Source organism: Leopardus geoffroyi, chromosome B2 (genome assembly GCF_018350155.1).
Source record: "Leopardus geoffroyi isolate Oge1 chromosome B2, O.geoffroyi_Oge1_pat1.0, whole genome shotgun sequence".
Classification (NCBI taxonomy): Eukaryota; Metazoa; Chordata; class Mammalia; order Carnivora; family Felidae; genus Leopardus; species Leopardus geoffroyi.
In genome coordinates this window covers 135,112,602-135,132,348 of record NC_059332.1, presented here as the reverse complement: position 1 = coordinate 135,132,348, position 19,747 = coordinate 135,112,602, and the positions used below count along the sequence as shown (strand labels likewise).

Sequence of the window (19,747 nt, the reverse complement as noted above, 5' to 3'; positions counted from 1 at the left end):
GGCAGAGCATGAGCGGGGGAGGGGCAGTGAGAGAGGGAGACACAGAATCCAAAAAGCAGGCTCCAGGCTCTAAGCTATCAGCATAGAGCCCAATGTGGGGCTCAAACACATGAATCATGAGATCATGAGCTGAAGGTGGCCACTTAATTGACTGAGCCACCGAGATGCCCCATTTGTATATACTTTATATGCTTACTAAGCACACTTTTTTTTTTAAGTTTTTAACTTATTTAAGTACTCTCTACACCAAACATGGGGCTCAAATTCAGTGACCCTGAGATCAACAGTCACATGCTCTTCCAACTGAGCCAGCCAGGCACCCCAGCTAAGCACTCTTAAAATTACATTTTATCACCACAACCAGTACTTGAGGTGATTTTATAGATTAAGAAATAGGCACAAAGGTTAACTAACTTGTTGCATCCATCCTTAATGGAGCCAGAATTATAACACAGGTCTCTAACTACTAAATCAGTGTTTTCCCCCCAAATACATGGTACTGCTTTATTAATCATTTTATACCTTTTATTTATTTTTCTTTTATAGGGTTAATTATTTCGATTGTAAAGAATTTCATCATTCCTGGTGACTTCTGCTAAGGATCTTTTTCAGTTTTGCTCAAGAGAAAGCTCTGAATCTATCAAGTAGCTCTTAAAGAAGTCCTTTGTGTGGGTTATAAATATAGATGTTTTCATGAAGAGGAGTGAAAAGCCAGAAGGATATAGACAAATGAGGCCTAAGACCTTTCCTGCCAGTAACTATTCTGGCAGTAGCCGGCAAATGTTGCAAGAAATTCGGGAATCCCTTAGGAATTTATCCAAACCATCAGATGCTGCTAAAGCTGAGCATAACATAAGTAAAATGTCAACTGAAGATCCTCGACAAGTTAGAAATCCACCCAAATTTGGGACCCATCATAAAGCCTTACTGGAAATTCGAAACTCTCTACAACCGTTTGCAAATGAAACAAGTCGGAGTACTTCAGAAGTTAATCCACAAATGCTTCAAGATTTGCAAGCTGCTGGATTTGATGAGGTAGGAATTTTTAAAAAGAAAAGAAAGAATTTTTCTTATCTTACACTACTACCTAACACTTTTTAGGTGATCTTCTGGCAAAATAATTCCTTTGAGACAATTTAACTATGTATACGAATTTGTATACTCTGTCAGCAAAGAATGTTGTTTACAATTCCATTAATTAGTAAAACAAAATCAAATAACTATTTCTTTTTTTTTTTTTTTTTTTTCAACGTTTATTTATTTTTGGGACAGAGAGAGACAGAGCATGAATGGGGGAGGGGCAGAGAGAGAGGGAGACACAGAATCAGAAACAGGTTCCAGGCTCTGAGCCATCAGCCCAGAGCCCGACACGGGGCTCGAACTCACGGACCGCGAGATCGTGACCTGGCTGAAGTCGGACGCTTAACCGACTGCGCCACCCAGGCTCCCCTCAAATAACTATTTCTTTAGTTTTCTCTGTGGTTTCTGGGACTTAAAAGGTCAAGTCATGAAGTCAGAATGTAAGTGCTGTTGAAGAAAGCCACAGGGGAAGACAGAGTAGGTAGAGACTTCTCTGCCTGCAGTAGGAGCTTTGGGGAGCTGTGTAGAAATGACAGCTCGAAACATTTGAAGTTAAAGTTTGTACTACAGAGAAAGAAGTATAATCAGGGTTTCATTAAGCAGCGATGTTCACATCACATTCAGGCCCACATTCACAAAACTAAAAATTTACATGTTGCTCAATCTGCTGGAATTTAGAAGTTTTATTTTGTTTTGTTCTATTTCATTTTTTATTTTTTAATTTACATCCAAGTTAGTTAGCATATAGTGCAATAATGATTTCCGGAGTAGATTCCAGTGTTTCATCCCCTATGTATAATACCCAGTGCTCATCCCAGCAAGTGTCTCCCTCAATGCCCCTTACCCATTCAGTCATGCCTCCACCCTCAACCCCTCCAGCAACCCTCAGTTTGATATTTATATTTAAGAGTCTCTTATGTTTTGTCCCCCTCCCTGTTTTTATATTATTTTTGATTTCCCTTCCCTTATGTTCATCTGTTTTGTATCTTAAATTCCACATATGAATGAAGTCATATGATATTTGTCTTTCTCTGACTAATTTCACTTAGCATAATACCTTCTAGTTCTATCCACGTTTGTTGCACATGGCAAGATTCCGTTCTTTTTGATTGCCGAGTAATGCTCCATTGTATATATACGTGCCACATCTTCTCTATCCACTCATCTGTTGATGGATATTTGGGCTCTTTCCATACTTTGGCTATTGTCGATGGTGCTGCTATAAACATTGGGGTGCATGTACGCTTTCAAAACAGCACACTTGTATCCCTTGGATAAATAGAAGTGCAACTGCTGGGTCATAGGGTAGTTCTATTTTTAGCTTTTTGAGGAATATTCATACTGTTTTCCAGAGTGGCTGCACCAGTTTGCATTCCCACCAGCAGTGCAAAAGAGATCCTCTTCCTCTGCATCCTTGCCAACATCTGGTGTTTCTTGTGTTGTTAATTTATTTTATTTTATTATTTCTAAAAAAGTTTTTGATGTTTATTTTTGAGACAGAGACAGAGCATGAACGGGGGGAGGGTCAGAGAGAGAGGGAGACACAGAATGGGAAGCACGCTCCAGGCTCTGAGCTGTCAGCACAGAGACCAACATGGGGCTCGAACTCACAAACCGTGGGATCATGACCTGAGCCAAAGTCGGAAGCTCAACCAACTGAGCCACCCAGGCGCCCCAAAATTGTGTGTTGTCAATTTTAGCCATTCTGACTGGTGTGAGGTTGTATCTCATTGTGGTTTTGATTTGTATTTCCCTGATGATGAGTGATGTTGAGCTTTTTTTTAATGTATCTGTTAGCCATCTGGATGGCTTCTTTGGAAAAGTGTCTATTCATGTCTCTTGCCCATTTCTTCACGAGATTATTTGTTTTTTTGGGTGTTGAGTTTCATAAGTTCTTTATAGATTTTGGATACTAACCCTTTATCTGATATGTCATTTGCAAATACCTTTCCCATTGCATCCGTTGCCTTTTACTTTTGTTGATTGTTTACTTTGCTGTGCAGAAACTTTTTATCTTGATGAGGTCCCAATAGTTCATTTTTGCTTTTGTTTCCCTTGCCTCTGGAGACGTGTTAAGTAAGAAGTTGCTACAGCTGATGTCAGAAAGGTTTTTGCCTGCTTTCTCCTTGAGGATTTTGATGGCTTCCTGTCTTACATTTAGGTCTTTCATCCATTTTGAGTTTATTTTTGTGTATGGTGTAAGAAAGTGGTCCAGGTTCGTTTTTCTGCATGTCGCTGTCCAATTTTCCCAACACCACTTGCTGAAGAGACTGTCTTTATTCCATTGAATATTCTTTCTTGCTTTGTCAAAGATTAGTTGGCCATACGTTTGTGGGTCCATTTCTGGGTTCTCTATTCTGTCCCATTGATCTAAGTGTCTGTTTTTGTGCCAGTACCATACTGTCTTGATGATTACAGCTTTGTAATATATCTTGAAGTCCGGGATTGTGATGCCTGCAGCTTTGGTTTTCTTTTTCAGGATTGCTTTGGGTATTCAGGGTCTTTTGTGGTTCCATACAAATTTTTGGATTGTTTGTTCTGGCTCTGTGAAGAATGCTGGTGTTACTTTGATAGGGATAGCATCGAATATACAGATTGCTTTGGGTAATGTTGATATTTTAATAATATTTGTTCTTCCTATCCAGGAGCATGGAATATTTTTCTTTTTTTGTGTGTGTCTTCAGTTTCTTTCATAAGCTTTCTATAGTTTTCAATGTATAGATTTTTCACCCCTTTGGTTAGGTTTATCCGTAGAAATTTTATAGTTTTTGGTGCAATTGTAAAGGGATCGATTCCTTGATTTCTCTTTCTGCTTCTTCATTATTGGTGTATAGAAATGCAACCAATTTCTGTACGTTGATTTTATATTCTGTGACTTTGCTGAATTCATGGATCAGTTCTAGCAGTTTTTTGGTGGAATCTTTTGGGTTTCCCATATAGAGTATCATGTCGTCTGTGAAGAGTGAAAGTTTGACTTCCTTTTTGCCTATTTGGATGCCTTTTGTTCCTTTTTGTTGTCTGATTGCTGAGTTGAGCACTTCCCAATACTATGTTGAATAACAGTTGCAAGAGTGGACATCCCTGTCGTGTTCCTGATCTTAGGGGGAAAGCTCTCATTTTTTCCCCATTGAGGATGATATTAATGGTGGGTCTTTCATATATGGCTTTTATGATCTCGAGGTATGATCCTTCCATCCCTACTTTCTTGAGGGTTTTTATCAAGAAAGGATGCTGTATTTTGTCAGATGGTTTCTCTGCATCTGTTGAGAGGATCATGTGGTTCTTGTCCTTTCTTTTATTGATGTGATATATCACATTGATTGTTTTGTGGATATTGAACCAGCCCTGCATCCCAGGTATATATCCCACTTGGTTGTGGTGAATAATTTTTTTAATGTATTGTTGGATCCCATTAGCTAGTATCTTGTCAAGGATTTTGCATACATGTTCATCAGGGAAATTGGTGTGTAGTTCTCCTTTTTAGTGGGTCTTTGTCTGGTTTTGGAATCAAGGTAATGCTAGCTTCATAGAAAGAGTTTGGAAGTTTTCCTTCCATTTCTATTTTTTGGAACAGCTTAAGAGAATAGGTGTTAAACTCTTCTTTAAATGTTTGGTAGGATTCCCCTGGAAAGCCATCTGGCTTTGAATTCTTGTTTTTTGGGAAGTTTTTGATTACTAATTCTATTTCTTAATGGGTTATGGGTCCGTTCAAATTTTCTATTTCTTCCTGTTTCGGTTTTGGTAGTTTATATGTTTCTAGGAATTTGTCCATTTCTTCCAGATTGCCCATTTTATTGGCATATACTTGCTCATAATATTCTCTTACTATTGTTTGTATTTCTGCAGTGTTGGTTGTGATCTCTCCTCTTTTATTCTTGATTTTATTTATTTGGGTCCTTTCCTTTTTCTTTTTGATCAAACTGGCTGGAGGCGTTATCAATTTTGTTAATTCTTTCAAAGAACCAGCACCTGTTTCATTGATTTGTTCTATTTTTTTTTATTTAGATAGCATTGATTTCTGCTCTAATCTTTATTATTTCCCGTCTTCTGCTGGTTTGGGGTTTTATTTGCTGTTCTTTTTCTAGCTCTTTAAGGTATAAGGTTAGGTTGTGTATCTGAGACCTTTCTTCTTATTTAGGAAGGGTTGGATTGCTATATACTTCCCTCTTGTGACCACCTTTGCTGTGTCTCAGAGCTTTGGGCTGTGGTATTATCATTTTCATTGGCTTCCATATACTTTTTAATTTCCTCTTTATAACTTCTTGGTTAACCCATTCATTCTTCAGTAGGATGTTCTTTAGTCTCCAAGTATTTGTTGTCTTTCCAAATTTTTTCTTGTAGTTTATTTCGAGTTTCATAGCGTTGTGGTCTGAAAATATGCACAGTATGAACACTTGGGGCGCCTGGGTGGCTCAGTCGGTTGAGCGTCTGGCTTCAGCTCGGGTCATGATCTCCCGGTCTGTGAGTTCGAGCCCTGCGTTGGGCTGTGTGCTGACAGCTCAGAGCCTGGAGCCCGCTTCGGATTCTGTGTCCCCCCTCTCTCTCTCTGCCCCTCCCCCACTCATGCTCTGTCTCTATCTCAGTAATAAATAAACATTGAAAATATGCACGGTATGATATCGATCTTTTTGTACTAGTTGAGGGCTGATTTGTGTCCCAGTATGTGATCTAATCTGGAGAATGATCCATGTGCACTTGAGAAGAATGTGTATTCTACTGCTTTAGGATGAAATGTTCTGAATATATCTGTTAAGACCATCCGGTCCAGTGTGTCCTTCAAAGCCATTGTTTCCTTCTCGATGTTCTGCTTAGATGATCTTGTCCACTGTAAGTGGGATGTTGAAGTTCCCTACTGTTACGGTATTATTGTCAATGAGTTTCTTTATGTTTGCGATTAATTGATTTATGTATTTGTGTGCTTCCAGTTGGGGACATAAATGTTTACAATTGCTAGGTCATCTTGGGGGATAGACCCCTTAATTATGATAAAATACCCTTCATCTCTTGTTACAGTCTTTATTTTTTTTTATTTTTTAAAATTTTGTTTTTAATGTTTATTTATTTTTGAAGGTGAGAGAGACAGAGTGTGAGCGTGGGAGGAGCAGAGAGAGAGGGAGACACAGAATCCGAAGCAGGCCCCAGGCTCTGAGCTGTCAGCACAAAGCCTGACGTGGGGCTTGAACTCACAAACCGTGAGATCATGACCTGAACCGAAGTCGGACGCTCAACCGACTGAGCCAGCCAGGCGCCCCACAGAATTTATTTTAAAATCTAGATTGTCTCATAGAAGTATGGCTACTCTGGCTTTCTTTTGGCGACCATTAGCATGATAGATGGTTCTCTATCCCTTTACTTTCAATCTGATGGTGTCTTTAGGTCTAAAATGGGTCTCTTGTAAATAGCATATAGATGGATCTTGTTTTCTCCTCCATTCTGTTGCCCTAGGTCTTTTGATTGGAGCATTTAGTCCATTGACATTTAGAGTGAGTACTGAAAGATACGCATATTGCCATTGTGTTGCCTATATAGTTGGGAGTTTCTGGTGATGTTCTCTGGTCCTTTCTAGTCTTTGTCGCTTTTGGTTTGGTTTTGTTTCATCTTTTCTCCCCTCAGGGAGTCCCCCCTTAAAATTTCTTGCAGGGCTGGTTTGGTGGTCAGGAACTCCTTTAGTTTTTGTTTGTCTGGGAAACTCTTTATCTCTCCTTCTATTTTGTTTTTGTGTTGTTGTTGTTGTTGTTGTTGTTTTTTTAACATTTCTTTATTTCTGAGACAGAGAGAGAGACAGAGCATGAATGAAGGAGGGTCAGAGAGAGAGGGAGACACAGAATCCGAAACAGGCTCCAGGCTCTGAGTGGTCAGCACAGAGCCCGACGCGGGGCTCGAACTCATGGACCGCGAGATCATGACCTGAGCCAAAGTCGGAGGCCTAACCGACTGAGCCACCCAGGCGCCCCTCTCTCCTTCTATTTTGAATGATAGCCTTGCTGGATAAAGAATTCTTGGCTGCATATTTTTCTAATTCAGCACAATATATCCTGCCACTCCTTTCTGTGGATAGGTCTGCTGTGATAGATCTGTCTTCCCCTGTAGGTTAAGGACTTTTTTTCCCTTGCCACTTTCATGATTCTTTACTTGTCTGTTTTGTGAATTTGACTACGATACGTCTTGTTGATGGTCAGTTTTTATTGAATCTAATGGGAGTTCTCTGTGCTTCCTAGATTTTGATGTCTGTCTCTTTCCCCAGGTTAGGAAAGTTTTCTGCTATGATTTGCTCACATAAACCTTCTACCCCTTTTACTCTCTCTTCATCTTCTGGGACCCCTGTGATTGGGATGCTATTCCTTTTTAATGAATCACCGAGTTCTCTTCTAAGTTTTACTTTAATAAAATTTCAGTTCATGTAAATTAGGCCAAGTCTTTAATGTTTACCTTTAGAATTCATATTGAAAGTTTTTCATAGCATATATATATATATATATATACACATATATATGTATATATATGTATATGTGTATATATATACACACACACACATACATACATATACGTATACATATATATTTTGTTTCGGTTATTAACAAAATTTATTTTGCATGATTACATACTTTCTGTGAATATTTTAGGTGGCAGAAATCATTTTGGATACAAATTGCCCATGGAAAATGTAAATGTGAATGAGCAAGTATTATGTTTTCCTTAAAGTTACAGTAACTTTTTTTACTGATTATAAAAGTACCTATTCCTGTCAAAAATGTAAAAATGTAAAGAAGAAACAAAAATTATTTTTAGCTCCACTACATAAAGATAATTACCTTTAAAATTCTTTCTATTGTTAATATTTGGTAACATTTTCAGATATCTCTAACGTTCAGAACTTAAGTATGCATTATAGTAAAGAATTTTAAAAGGGTGGAGAAAAAAGATGAATCTTTCTGGCCTACTCTGTTCATCCATTTGATTAATATTATTTACTATCATTTTTATGCTTACGGGTTCTAAAAATACTAAATTTGTACCTGAAAATAGAGAGAGAGAGAGAGGAGGAGAGGACCTGTGATGTTTTCCTGGTTAGTAGTTGGAGAATTAAGGAAATGGCTCACATGGAGTTTCTCCAGAGTACTTTTTCCCCAATCCCTTAGCCAGAAGGCAGTCGTTGACCTTATTCTTTCCTTTTATATATTGCTAGGAAAAGAGCATTTAGAAAGTCACATGGCTATAAAGACTCTTAAGTAGTAATGAGTTATGTCAGAGAAGTCACCTTAGTAGCTGTGTATTTCTTACTGTGTGTGAACTATTCAGTCAGCAGAATGAGTCATATCGAACATGGTCTATTCCTTTAAGGAACTTAAAAATTCTTTCTGTAATGTAAACTGTTTTCAGAAATCTAAAGCATTAGTTAATGCTCTATTTTTTTTTAGTGTAATTGGCATATAGTGTTATTAGTTTCAAGTACGTAACATGTTGATTTGACAATTCTATACATTATGCATTGCGTACCGTGGTAAGTGTAGTCACCATCTGTCTTCATACGATGTTATTAGAATATTATTGAGTATATTCCTATGCTGTACTTTTCCTCTTCATGATTTACTTATTTTATAACTGGAAGTGTGTACCTCTTGTACCTCTTTATCTATTTTGCTCATCCCCTTACCCACCTCCTCTCCAGCAACCACCAATTCTCTGTATTTAAGAGTCTGGGTTTTTTTTTTCTTCATTCATTTGTTTCTTAGATTCCACATATAAGTGAAATCATATGGTATTAAGTCTTTCTTTGACTTAACTTCATTTAGGTCAATAGCCTATTCTTTATCTGTTGGCAATAATAACAATCATTACTTTACATTAACAAAGATATGTTAGCTTTATTACCACCACACGCTTCAAAATTGTCACCTTATTGACATTAATAATCCCTTAAGCAAAGTTGCTTTACTAAAAGCATTTAGGCATTTGTCAATCCTCATTTGTCCAAATAATGAAGTTAGAGTAGTATTTATCTCCATGGTGATATAGAGAATATGGTATGGCAAATTTTTTCTGCTGCCTCCTTGAATCACTCATTCTGATAGCTTCTCTTTATATTGAAGAATTTGTTTAAGTTTCTAACTTGATGCTTTAAAATTTTTGTCCAGTTTTCACCTCACTATTTTATCATTTCATAAATCCTATCTGTTCCTTTACACCAGGTTCAAAGCTGTTGCAATTTTTTGAGAGTATGTTTCTAGTGGTCTTTAAGATTAAAACCTCAGGGGCGCCTGAGTGGCTCAGTCAGTAAGGGTCCAACCGGCTCAGGTCAAGATCTCACTGTTTGTGAGTTCAAGTCTGCTGTCAGCACAGAGCCTGTTTCAGATGCCCTGTCTCCCTCTCTCTCAGCCCCTTCCCCACTCTTTCTTATATAATTAAAGTTTTTTAAAAATCTCAAATATTTTGAGATTAAATTCTTTGTAGGAATAAATGTTAAACAGGATTGATGCATTCTTGGAGCACGTAAATCTATAATCAATGGGGTGTATTTTTGCTTCTAAGCATGAAAAAAACCATAGTAATGTGGACACAATGTTTCCTATCACATGAAACTTCTATTCCAAAGTTACTGGTATGAGAGTGCTCTTTTTCACACTGGTACTAACACTCCACTTTTGGAACTTTGGTCAATACTGTTAACAGATGTAAAAAATATTTTGACATATAGCAATAACTTTTCAAAAGTAAAAGCCAGCATAATAATCACCAGCTAAAATTCTAGTGTAGTTAACAAGAATATGGTTCCCACAATATTGAAAAAGGATGTTGGGTGCCAGTTTTTCTTACCAAGTGAGATGACACTGCTGTGGGAGAGTAGCATGAATATAGTTCATTTGGCCTAACCAGTTTTATTTATTTATCTTTCTTTTCTTGTATTTATTTATATTTTAAAAAATATAATTTATTGTCAAATTGGGTCCCATACAACACCCAGTGCTCATCCCAACAAGTGCCCTCCTCGGTGTCCATCACCCACTTTCCCCTCTCCCCCATCCCCCATCAACCCTCAGTTTGTTCTCAGTATTTAAGAGTCTCTTATGGTTTGCCTCCCTCCCTCTCTGTAACTTTTTTTTCCCCCTTCTCCTCCCCCATGGTCTTCTGTTAAGTTTCTCAGGATCCACATAAGAGTGAAAACATGGTATCTGTCTTTCTCTGCCTGACTTATTTCACTTAGCATAACACTCTCCAGTTCCATCCCCATTGCTACAAATGGCCAGATTTCATTCTTTCTCATTGCCAAGTAGTATTCCATTGTATATATAAACCACAACTTCTTTATCCATTCATCAGTTGGTGGATTTATTTTTCTTTGCAAATTTTTATTTAAACTCTAATTAGTTAACATACAGTGCAATGTTGGTTTCAGAGGTAGAATTCAGGGATTCATTACTTACATGCAACACCCAGTGCTCATCCTAACAAGTGCCCTCCTTCATCACCCATCTAGTCTATCCCCCACCCATCTCCCTCCATCAGTCCTTGGGTTTGTTTTCTGTCTTTAAGAGTCTCTTATGGGGGGGGGGGGAGTCTCTTATGGTTTGTTTCCTTCTCTCTCTCTTTTTTTCTCCCCTCCCATATGTTTATCTGTTTTGTTTCTAAAATTCCATGTATGAGTGAAATCATATGGTATTTGTCTTTCTCTGACTGACTTATTTTGCCTGGCATAATATACTCTAGTTCCATCCATGTGCTTGCAAATGGCAAGATTTAATTCTTTTTGGTGGCTGAGTAATATTCTGTTGTATACATATACCACATCTTCTTTATCCATTCATCAGTTGGTGGACATTTGGGCCCTCTCCATAGTTTGACTGTTGTTGATAATTCTGCTATAAACATTGGGGTGCGTTTTGAATCTGTATTTTTGTATCCTTTGTGTAAATATCTAGTAGTGCAATTCCTGGATCATAAGGTAATTCTATTTTTAACTTGAGGAACTTTCATACTGTTTTTCTTCCTTTCTTTTTAATGTTTATTTATTTTGAGAGCAAGTGAGCAGGGGAGGAGCAGAGAGAGAGGGAGACAGAATCTGAAGCAGGCTTCAGGCTTTGCGCTGTCAGCACACAGCCCAATGTGGGGCTCAAACTTATGGACTGCAAGATCATGACCTGAGCCAAAGTCCGACGCTTAACCGACTGAGCCACCCAGGCGTCCCTAAGAATTTCCATACTGTTCTCTAGAGTGACTGCCCCAGTTGCATTCCTGCTAACAATGCAAGAGGGTTCCGCTTTCTCCACATCCTTACCAACACCTGTTGTTTCTTGTGTTGTTAATATTAGCCATTGTGACAGGTGTGAGGTGGTATCTCATTGTGGTTTTGATTTGTATTTCCCTGATGATGAGCTATTGAGCATTGTTTCATGTTTCTGTTAGCTATCTGGATGTCTTCTTTGGAAAAGTGGCTATTCATGTCTTTTGCCCATTTCTTCACTGGATTATTTGTGGGTTTTTTTTGGGTGTTGAGTTGATCTAGATTGTGGATACTAACCCTTTATCAGATACGTCATTTGTAAATATCTTCTCCCCTTCCGTGGGCTGCCTTTTAGTTTTATTGATTGTTTCCTTTGCTGTGCAGAAGCCTTTTATCTTGATGAAGTCCCTATAGTTCATATTGACTTTTATATCCCTTGCCTCTGGCAATGGCAACGTGTCCAGTAAGAAGTCCCTCCAGCAGAGGTCAAAGAGGTTGCTGCCTATGCTCTCTAAGATTTTTATGGTTTCCTGGCTCACATTTAGGTCTTTCATCCATTTTTAATCTATTTTTGTGTATGGCTTAACTAGAAGTTAAGCACTCCCTGCTGATTTTTAATTTGGGGTGATTTGTATAAAATCGTACACAAAGTGAAACTTATTAATTCTTTTGTGTCTCACTACAAAATTGCAGAAGTCTGATTGGCATAAAATGTGATCACACTGTAACTTTTGTATCAGTTAAGGATTGAGTTTGGTTGCTTTTAACAAAAATCCAAATAGTAATGATTTAAACAAAATAGTGACTCAGTTTATATAGCTAGTATTGGTTCAGTCTCTTGAAGATGTCAGAACATAGGATTCTTAAGAGTTTCTTGAATTTTCCTTGTTGGTGGCATCATGCTCTAGCACAGATGTCGTATCTCTTATCTACAAAACAGGATACAGGAAGTACCAGTACCTAAAATCAGGGATAGCAACACTCTTCCACAAATCCTTGTTTTTGTTTCATTGTCAGAATTGTCATGTGGCCACTGTAGCTATAAGGAAGACTTCTTCCAACAAAATCAGTAACTTTTTCCAAGAAAGGGAAAATGGATCTTGAGTAGGCAGCAAGTCTCTGCCACAACCTTTTTTTTGGTTGGTCTCACCCTAGTCGTTTCATTAGGAGGGTTGTCTGTCAGCAGTCTGTTCACCGGTTAGTCTTACTAAGCCATTTCTCACTTTAAAATATTGTTTGAAATACTAGCTCCTCTATGACAAGTAAATATATGCCTCCCTCTTGAAAAAAGCCTGTCCATATATTTTCTGCATGTTAGTGTATAATTTAGGTTTACATACAAAGGGCAAGGAGCAGGGCAGGAGGACAACCCATATCTGATCTCCAGTCCCTGTGCTTATGTGCTTTTACAGGTTTTCTTCTTTTTTTTTTTAAATGTTATATTTTTAATGTTTATTCATTTTTGAAAGACAGAGACTGAGCACAGTGGGGGTGGGGCAGAGAGAGAGGGGGACACAATCTGAAACAGGCTCCAGGCTCTGAGCTGTCAGCACAGAGCCTGATGTGGGGCGCGAACCCACGAACTGTGAGATCATGACCTGAGCTGAAGTCGGATGCTTTAACTGACTGAACCACCCCCTAGGTGCCCTTCTTTTTTTTTTTTTTTTTTTTTATGTTTAGTTATCTTTGAGAGAGAAAGAGCACGAGCAAGGGAGGGGTAGAGAATCCAAAGCAGGCTCTGCGCTGACAGCAGCTAGCCCGATGTGGGGCTCAAACTCACCAATTGTGAGTTTATGACCTGAACCAAAGTTGGATGTTCAACAACTGAGCTACCCAGGCACCCTACGTGTTTTCTTATTTAGTCCTCCCATCAACACTGTGAGTGTATTGCAGATGAAGAAATTGAGCTTTGAAATGTTCAATAATTTTCCAAAGTTGATACAGTTCTAAAGTGGGCCACGCAATCACTGGAATGTATTTTTGCTTCTAATCATAAAAAACAAAAGCATAGTAATGTGAGGCTGCTGGAACGCAAACTCACTTGTTTAGTTCCAAACTCTCTGCTTTTTCATCATGCCATGCAGCTTCCTAAAGTCTTCATCACATAATTATATGCAATCTAAGTGTTTTTTCTACCATTTGTTCTAGATATATGTCCTTGTAAATAAGGTTCCCTAAAAATGGAAGCTCTAAGGATAGAAGCAAAAACTAGCTCTTTTACTAGTAAAGACAGTGACAGAGGTGTTTACTAAAATACTTTAATGATACAAAAGAGTGGCTTCCAGTATTTTGTTTGATACGTTTTTAACAATCTGACGGTCTTCTTTGTGTAAGGATGAAATTAAGAATGGGAAATAATCAGTTATGTTGCTGTGATTGCCCCAGAAATTTTAATATGTTACATAAAGGTGAAAATATTAAACATGTGAAAGATTTGAAGATTTATTTTCTTTTTTACTTTGAGATTGTATGGGTGTTTGTAATAGTTTTACAAACAGAACATTCATGTGGTTTGGGGCCCTGTTATTCCTAATTATGAATTTCTCTGGTGGAGTTCATAGTGCTCTTTGCCTCTTAATTAATTATCAGATTCAAACTTTGTGTCTTTTTTTTTAAACTTCATACCAGGATATGGTTATACAAGCTCTTCAGAAAACTAACAACAGAAGTATAGAGGCAGCAATTGAATTCATTAGTAAAATGAGTTACCAGGATCCTCGCCGGGAACAGATGGCTGCAGCAGCTGCCAGACCTCTCAATGCCAGCTTGAAACCAGGTGATTAATCAGACATTTTTTTTCTCATTTCTTAATAGTATTATTTTAGAATCATTTCAGTGTATCAACTCTCGGGGCACCTGGGTGGCTCATTTGGTCGATTGTCCAGCTTTGGCTCAGGTCATGATCTTGCAGTTGGTGAGCTCAACCCCACATCAGGCTTGCTGCTGTCAGTGTAGAGCCCACTTCACATCCTCTGTCCCCCTCTCTCGCTGCCCCTCCCCAGATTGTTAGCATATTACAGAGGAAGAGAAACAACCATTTTGCTTTAATGAGAACAAACAGGCTTAGGTGATGTAGGGAAGATAAGGAGTTCCTTTCTGATGCCTTCAGCTTTCTCTGAAGTGTAAAATCAGGTCATTTGTCTGGAGTGGTGTGTGAGGAATGGGACAGGTGATTTGAGGAGACTCAGAACAGGGGAGAGTTGTAGTGGAGACCAAAAGAATCAGTAGAATTTCCTGACAGTGCTAAAGCCATTTGATGATGCTGATCGTTGAGTTTATAGTGGAATCAATCTGCACTTTACTCCACCTTTTCTGGCAGGTGTGAGAAAAAAGTGGGTAACTGGAATCATCTGTGAGTAGAGTTCTAAACAGGTACAAATAAGATCGATAAAGGGAGTTCAGAATGTTGATAAAAGTGTAATTTATAATTTAAATTCTTAATCAGAGCATATTCCTCCTCTACCTTTAGTGGCTTTTCATTCCTTCCAGACACCTCTTGACGGCCTTGATGTTCTCAGACTTTATCCAGTACCCCACTTCCCTTCATTTACTTCTCTCCAGTCATACTGGGTTTCTTTTTGTTCTTGGAAAATACCAAGCTCCCAGTTTAGGACTTTTGCCTACTCTTAATTCATCTGCTTGGTGGAGCCTTTTCTGTTCTGAATGTCATCCCTTTCTGTCCTGTTACTCTCCATCATTTGACACCATTTATGGTTCCTTCATTGGATTTATCAATACACAGATATTACCTTGTTTATTTATTTTTTGTTTATTTATTTATTTTGAGAGAGACAGAGACAGTGTGAGTGGGGAAGGGGCAGAGGGAGACACTGCCAGCTCAGAGCCTGATGTGGGGCTTGAACTCACAAAACTGTGAGATCATGACCTGAGCTGAAACCAAGAGTCAGAAGCTTAACTGACTCAGCCACCCAGGCACCCCTACCGTGTTTATTTATTTGTTTGTTATCATTGTCAGTCTTCTCCCCCAAGAATGGAAGTTCCATGGGGCCAGGGATATTATTTGTTCACCACTGTACTTAGATTAATTAGATGCTCAATAAAAATTTAATGAATGAATAGAAATGAGAAGAGAAAAGGGAATACAGAGGAAAGTAAGAAGTAGTGGGCCATGGATTTAAATTAGATAAAGTGGGGGTGCCTGGGTGGCTCATTCAGTTAAGTGTCCAACTTTGGCTTAGGTCATGATCTCACAGTTCATAGGTTCGAGCCCTGGATAGGGCTCTCTGATGTCAGCACAGAGCCCACTTCAGATCCTGTCTTTCAACACTCACATGCACAAAAATAAACAAACTTAAAAAAATAATAAAAACAAAATAGCTAAAGTGTATCACAAAGAAAGCAGACGATTAATGAAGTAGGGATTAATATGGAGGTCTTAATGGGGTTGAAGAATGCTTGTAGTAGTAGTTAAATAGGAAAGGAGAGTTGTGGTCCAAGAGTATAAACCTCAAAGAAGTGATTTTTAAAAAAGCAGATATGGATGATATCAAAATTAGAAATGTTATCTTAGGAATGATACTTGAGGTAGAGTCGAGGGGAGGAGACCAAGGAACTGAGAGGTGAGGGTGATGGATGGTCCGTCCTTGTGGATGCTGAAGTTACAGAATGATGGCAGGGCTTAGGGTAGACCAGGTGTCAAAACTATGGGTGAATGAGGATGAACAAGTAGGAGTTCGTTAAGTGAGAGGAATGAACGTGGCCGCCCAGATAGCATGAGCGTCCAAAGAGTGTGAAGGAATAATAAGAGGTAGAATCCCATCTTTAGCTCAGTTCATTTTTTAAAGAAAACCTGTTAATTGCAAAGGACCGAAAAGAAAGTAATGTCAGCAGAAGATAACCAACTTTAAGGAGGTGGTGGGAAAGCTTGGGGCAGAGGTTATGATATAGGAGCATTTGTTGGAGGGCAATAGTGGGAGGGTTTGGGAAGTGGGAGAACACAGAGAGCTTTATGGGAAGTGCAGAACAGAGATGGCAGTATACTTGAAGGTTGCAGAGACTTCTGATTTAACTGGTAAAAGCCGGTGGAGTGAATACATGTTGTCTTTAGCCTCAGCTGACTCTCTGAGGAAGGTGCGACTGAGCTTGGAGGCCAGAGGACTTGCCTAGGTTGCCCAGAGTGATGATTTTCCTCAAGTCATAGACCCAGTATGCTGCCCAGTCTAGCTGAAATAGACTGTTACACTGTACATTTTTTTAATGTTTATTTTGAGAAAGAGAGAGAGTGGGGAGGGGAAAAGAGAGAGGGAGAGAGAGAATCGCAAACAGGCTCCTTGCTGTCAGCATGGAACCTGATGTGGGGTTTGATCCCACGAACTGTGAGATCATGACCTGAGCCCATATCCAGAGCCAGAGGCTTAACCCACTGAGCCACCAGGTGCCCCTAAACTGTACATTCTGTACATTTACCTTTTTTTTCTCATATGTGTTATTAAATATATTTTCTCCCAAGATGATATTGACCTTTCAGATTTGTAGATGTTTCTTATTTTGTTTTGAATGTAGTTAAATGTTTTATGTATTTAGATCTGCCAGTCTTTACTGTATGTTCTGTATCCTTGTCCTACCTGGGAAGACCTTCCCAAGAGGTACAAAAGAGGTACCCCAATATTACTGGATGTTCACTTGTTTTTTTCTTAGTGCTTGTATGGTTTCATCTTTACACTGAAATACTTAATCTTTCTGTAATGTATTATTTCTATATATTGAATTTTATACAAATGTATTTTATATATTTTTTAATGTATTAAAGATCTTTTCCAAGTATCCAGACTATTTTAAAAACTTCATTTGGGGGCCGGGTATGAGTATCATATATTTTCTTGCCTATTTCATTTATTTGGAAATTTTAGTAAAGAGAAACTCTGTAAAATCTATATTTAGTGTTCAGCTAGTTACCCCCTGGTGTCTTAGAAATATATTTAAAAGTAGTTGTATCTATTAAAATTTTAAATGGACAAAACTTTGGCTCAATAATGCCACTTCTGATAATTTATCTACCTAACATATATATGAAATGATATCTGCACAAAATTTTTCGATGCCTTTTTTTTTTTTTTTTTGTATAGCAAAAGACTAGAAACAACCTTAATATTCTTCAGTAGGAAAACTGATTAAATAAATTTGGGTATATCCATACAGTGAAACACTGTGGTGACATTTTTTAAAAGTAAGAAAACATTTTATATACAGAATCTTCAACATTTTAAGAAGAGTAGGCATAATAATATAAATAGGAAGTATGCTATTTACTTGTGTATCCCTAAAATATCTTACTAATGATAATGGTTACCTTCAAGAAAGGAAGCTGGTTGGCTAAGGGACAGACGTGGGTATTCTTTTGTACTTCTAGAATTTTTAGCCATGAAAATGTATTACCTAGTCAAAATAAGTAAAATTTGAAAGGTAAAATAATACTACTGTACTAAACTTTGATTTTTATAATTCTTGAAAGAGAGTTACCATTTAGCTGTGTCAGAATTCCAAACTTAATTTTTTAAAAATAAGATGTTAAAAACCTGCTTTTTTTTTTCCCCTCTCTTTTATGACCATAGGGAGTGTGCAACAACCAGTTAACCGCAAACAAAGCTGGAAAGGTTCCAAAGAATCCTTAGTTCCTCAGAGACATGGCCCACCACTAGGAGAAAGCGTGGCCTATCGTTCCGAAAGTCCCAACTCACAGACAGATGTAGGAAGACCTTTGTCAGGATCTGGTATAACAGCATTTGCTCAAGCCCACCCAAGCAACGGACAGAGGGTGAACCCCCCACCACCTCCTCAAGTAAGGAGTGTCACTCCTCCCCCACCTCCCAGAGGCCAGACTCCCCCTCCAAGAGGTACAACTCCACCTCCTCCCTCGTGGGAACCAAACTCTCAAACAAAGCGCTATTCCGGAAACATGGAATATGTAATCTCCCGAATCTCTCCAGTTCCACCTGGAGCCTGGCAGGAGGGCTATCCTCCACCGCCTCTGAACACGTCCCCAATGAATCCTCCTAATCAGGGACAGAGAGGCATTAGTTCTGTTCCTGTTGGCAGACAACCTATCATCATGCAGAGTTCCAACAAATTTAACTTTCCACCAGGAAGACCTGGAATTCAGAATGGTAGCGGTCAAACTGATTTTATGATACACCAAAATGTCCCTGCTGGCACTGTGAATCGGCAGCCGCCCCCTCCGTATCCTCTGACCCCAACTAATGGACAGAGCTCTTCTGCTTTACAAACAGGGGGATCTGCTGCCCCTTCATCATATACAAATGGAAATATTCCCCAATCTATGATGGTGCCAAACAGAAACAGTCATAACATGGAACTTTATAACATTAATGCACCTGGACTGCAAACAACGTGGCCTCAGTCATCTTCTGCTCCAGCCCAGTCATCCCCAAGCGGTGGGCATGAAATCCCCACATGGCAACCTAACATACCAGTGAGGTCAAATTCCTTTAATAACCCGTTAGGAAATAGAACAAGTCATTCTGCTAATTCTCAGCCCTCAGCTACAACAGTCACTGCAATTACACCAGCTCCTATTCAACAGCCTGTGAAAAGTATACGTGTATTAAAACCAGAGCTACAGACTGCGTTAGCACCTACACACCCTTCTTGGATACCCCAGCCAATTCAAACGGTTCAACCTAGTCCTTTTTCTGAGGGTACCACTTCAAATATGACTGTTATGCCTCCTGTTGCTGAGGCTCCAAATTATCAAGGCCCACCTCCACCTTACCCAAAACATCTGCTACACCAAAACCCATCTGTTCCCCCATATGAATCAATCAGTAAATCTAGCAAAGAGGATCAGCCCAGCTTGCCCAAGGAAGATGAGAGTGAAAAAAGTTACGAAAATATGGATGGTGGGGATAAAGAAAAGAAACAGATTACAACTTCACCCATCACTGTTAGGAAAAACAAGAAAGATGAAGAGCGAAGGGAATCTCGTATTCAAAGTTACTCTCCTCAGGCCTTTAAATTCTTTATGGAGCAACATGTAGAAAATGTACTCAAATCTCATCAGCAACGGCTACATCGGAAAAAACAGTTAGAGAATGAAATGATGCGGGTAAAACCTTTTAAAATGCAGATTTTTATACTTGATCATCTGTTTGCTTAGTGTTTATTTTTAAATATCTGTCCAGTGTTTTTTCCTTCTTTTTATAGCTAAGTACATTATCAATTATTTAAAGTCAGTAAACTTTAACATACTTTTGATTATACCATTTTATTTTAATATTTCAAAATTTACTCCATTTCCTGTAATAAAGTTCTAATAAATTAAGAAAAATATACTTTATGGAGTGCTATTTAGGTGTACATAATCCCTTTTTATGGAAATAGCAAAGGTTCTTTTCTTTCTTTCTTTCTTTTTTTTTTTTTTTTTTGCAAAGGTTATTTTCTAAGTTGTATACATTTTCTTACAACTGTTTA

At 38.4% G+C, this 19,747-nt stretch overlaps 1 protein-coding gene across 3 annotated transcripts in view; it reads left to right on the top strand.

Annotated features, from left to right (window-relative positions):
* Positions 1-19,747, top strand: part of LATS1 (large tumor suppressor kinase 1) — a 52,991-nt gene that overhangs the window by 19,413 nt on the left and 13,831 nt on the right. For all 3 annotated transcript variants that reach the window (XR_006717635.1, XM_045499993.1, XM_045499995.1), the window contains exons 2-4: positions 547-1,035; positions 13,928-14,075; positions 17,872-19,382. Coding sequence is in view for 2 of the 3 variants with exons in the window: in XM_045499993.1 (XP_045355949.1) it covers positions 694-1,035; positions 13,928-14,075; positions 17,872-19,382 (2,001 nt within the window). In the remaining variant the exon portion in view is untranslated. The remainder of the gene's footprint in view (positions 1-546; positions 1,036-13,927; positions 14,076-17,871; positions 19,383-19,747) is intronic.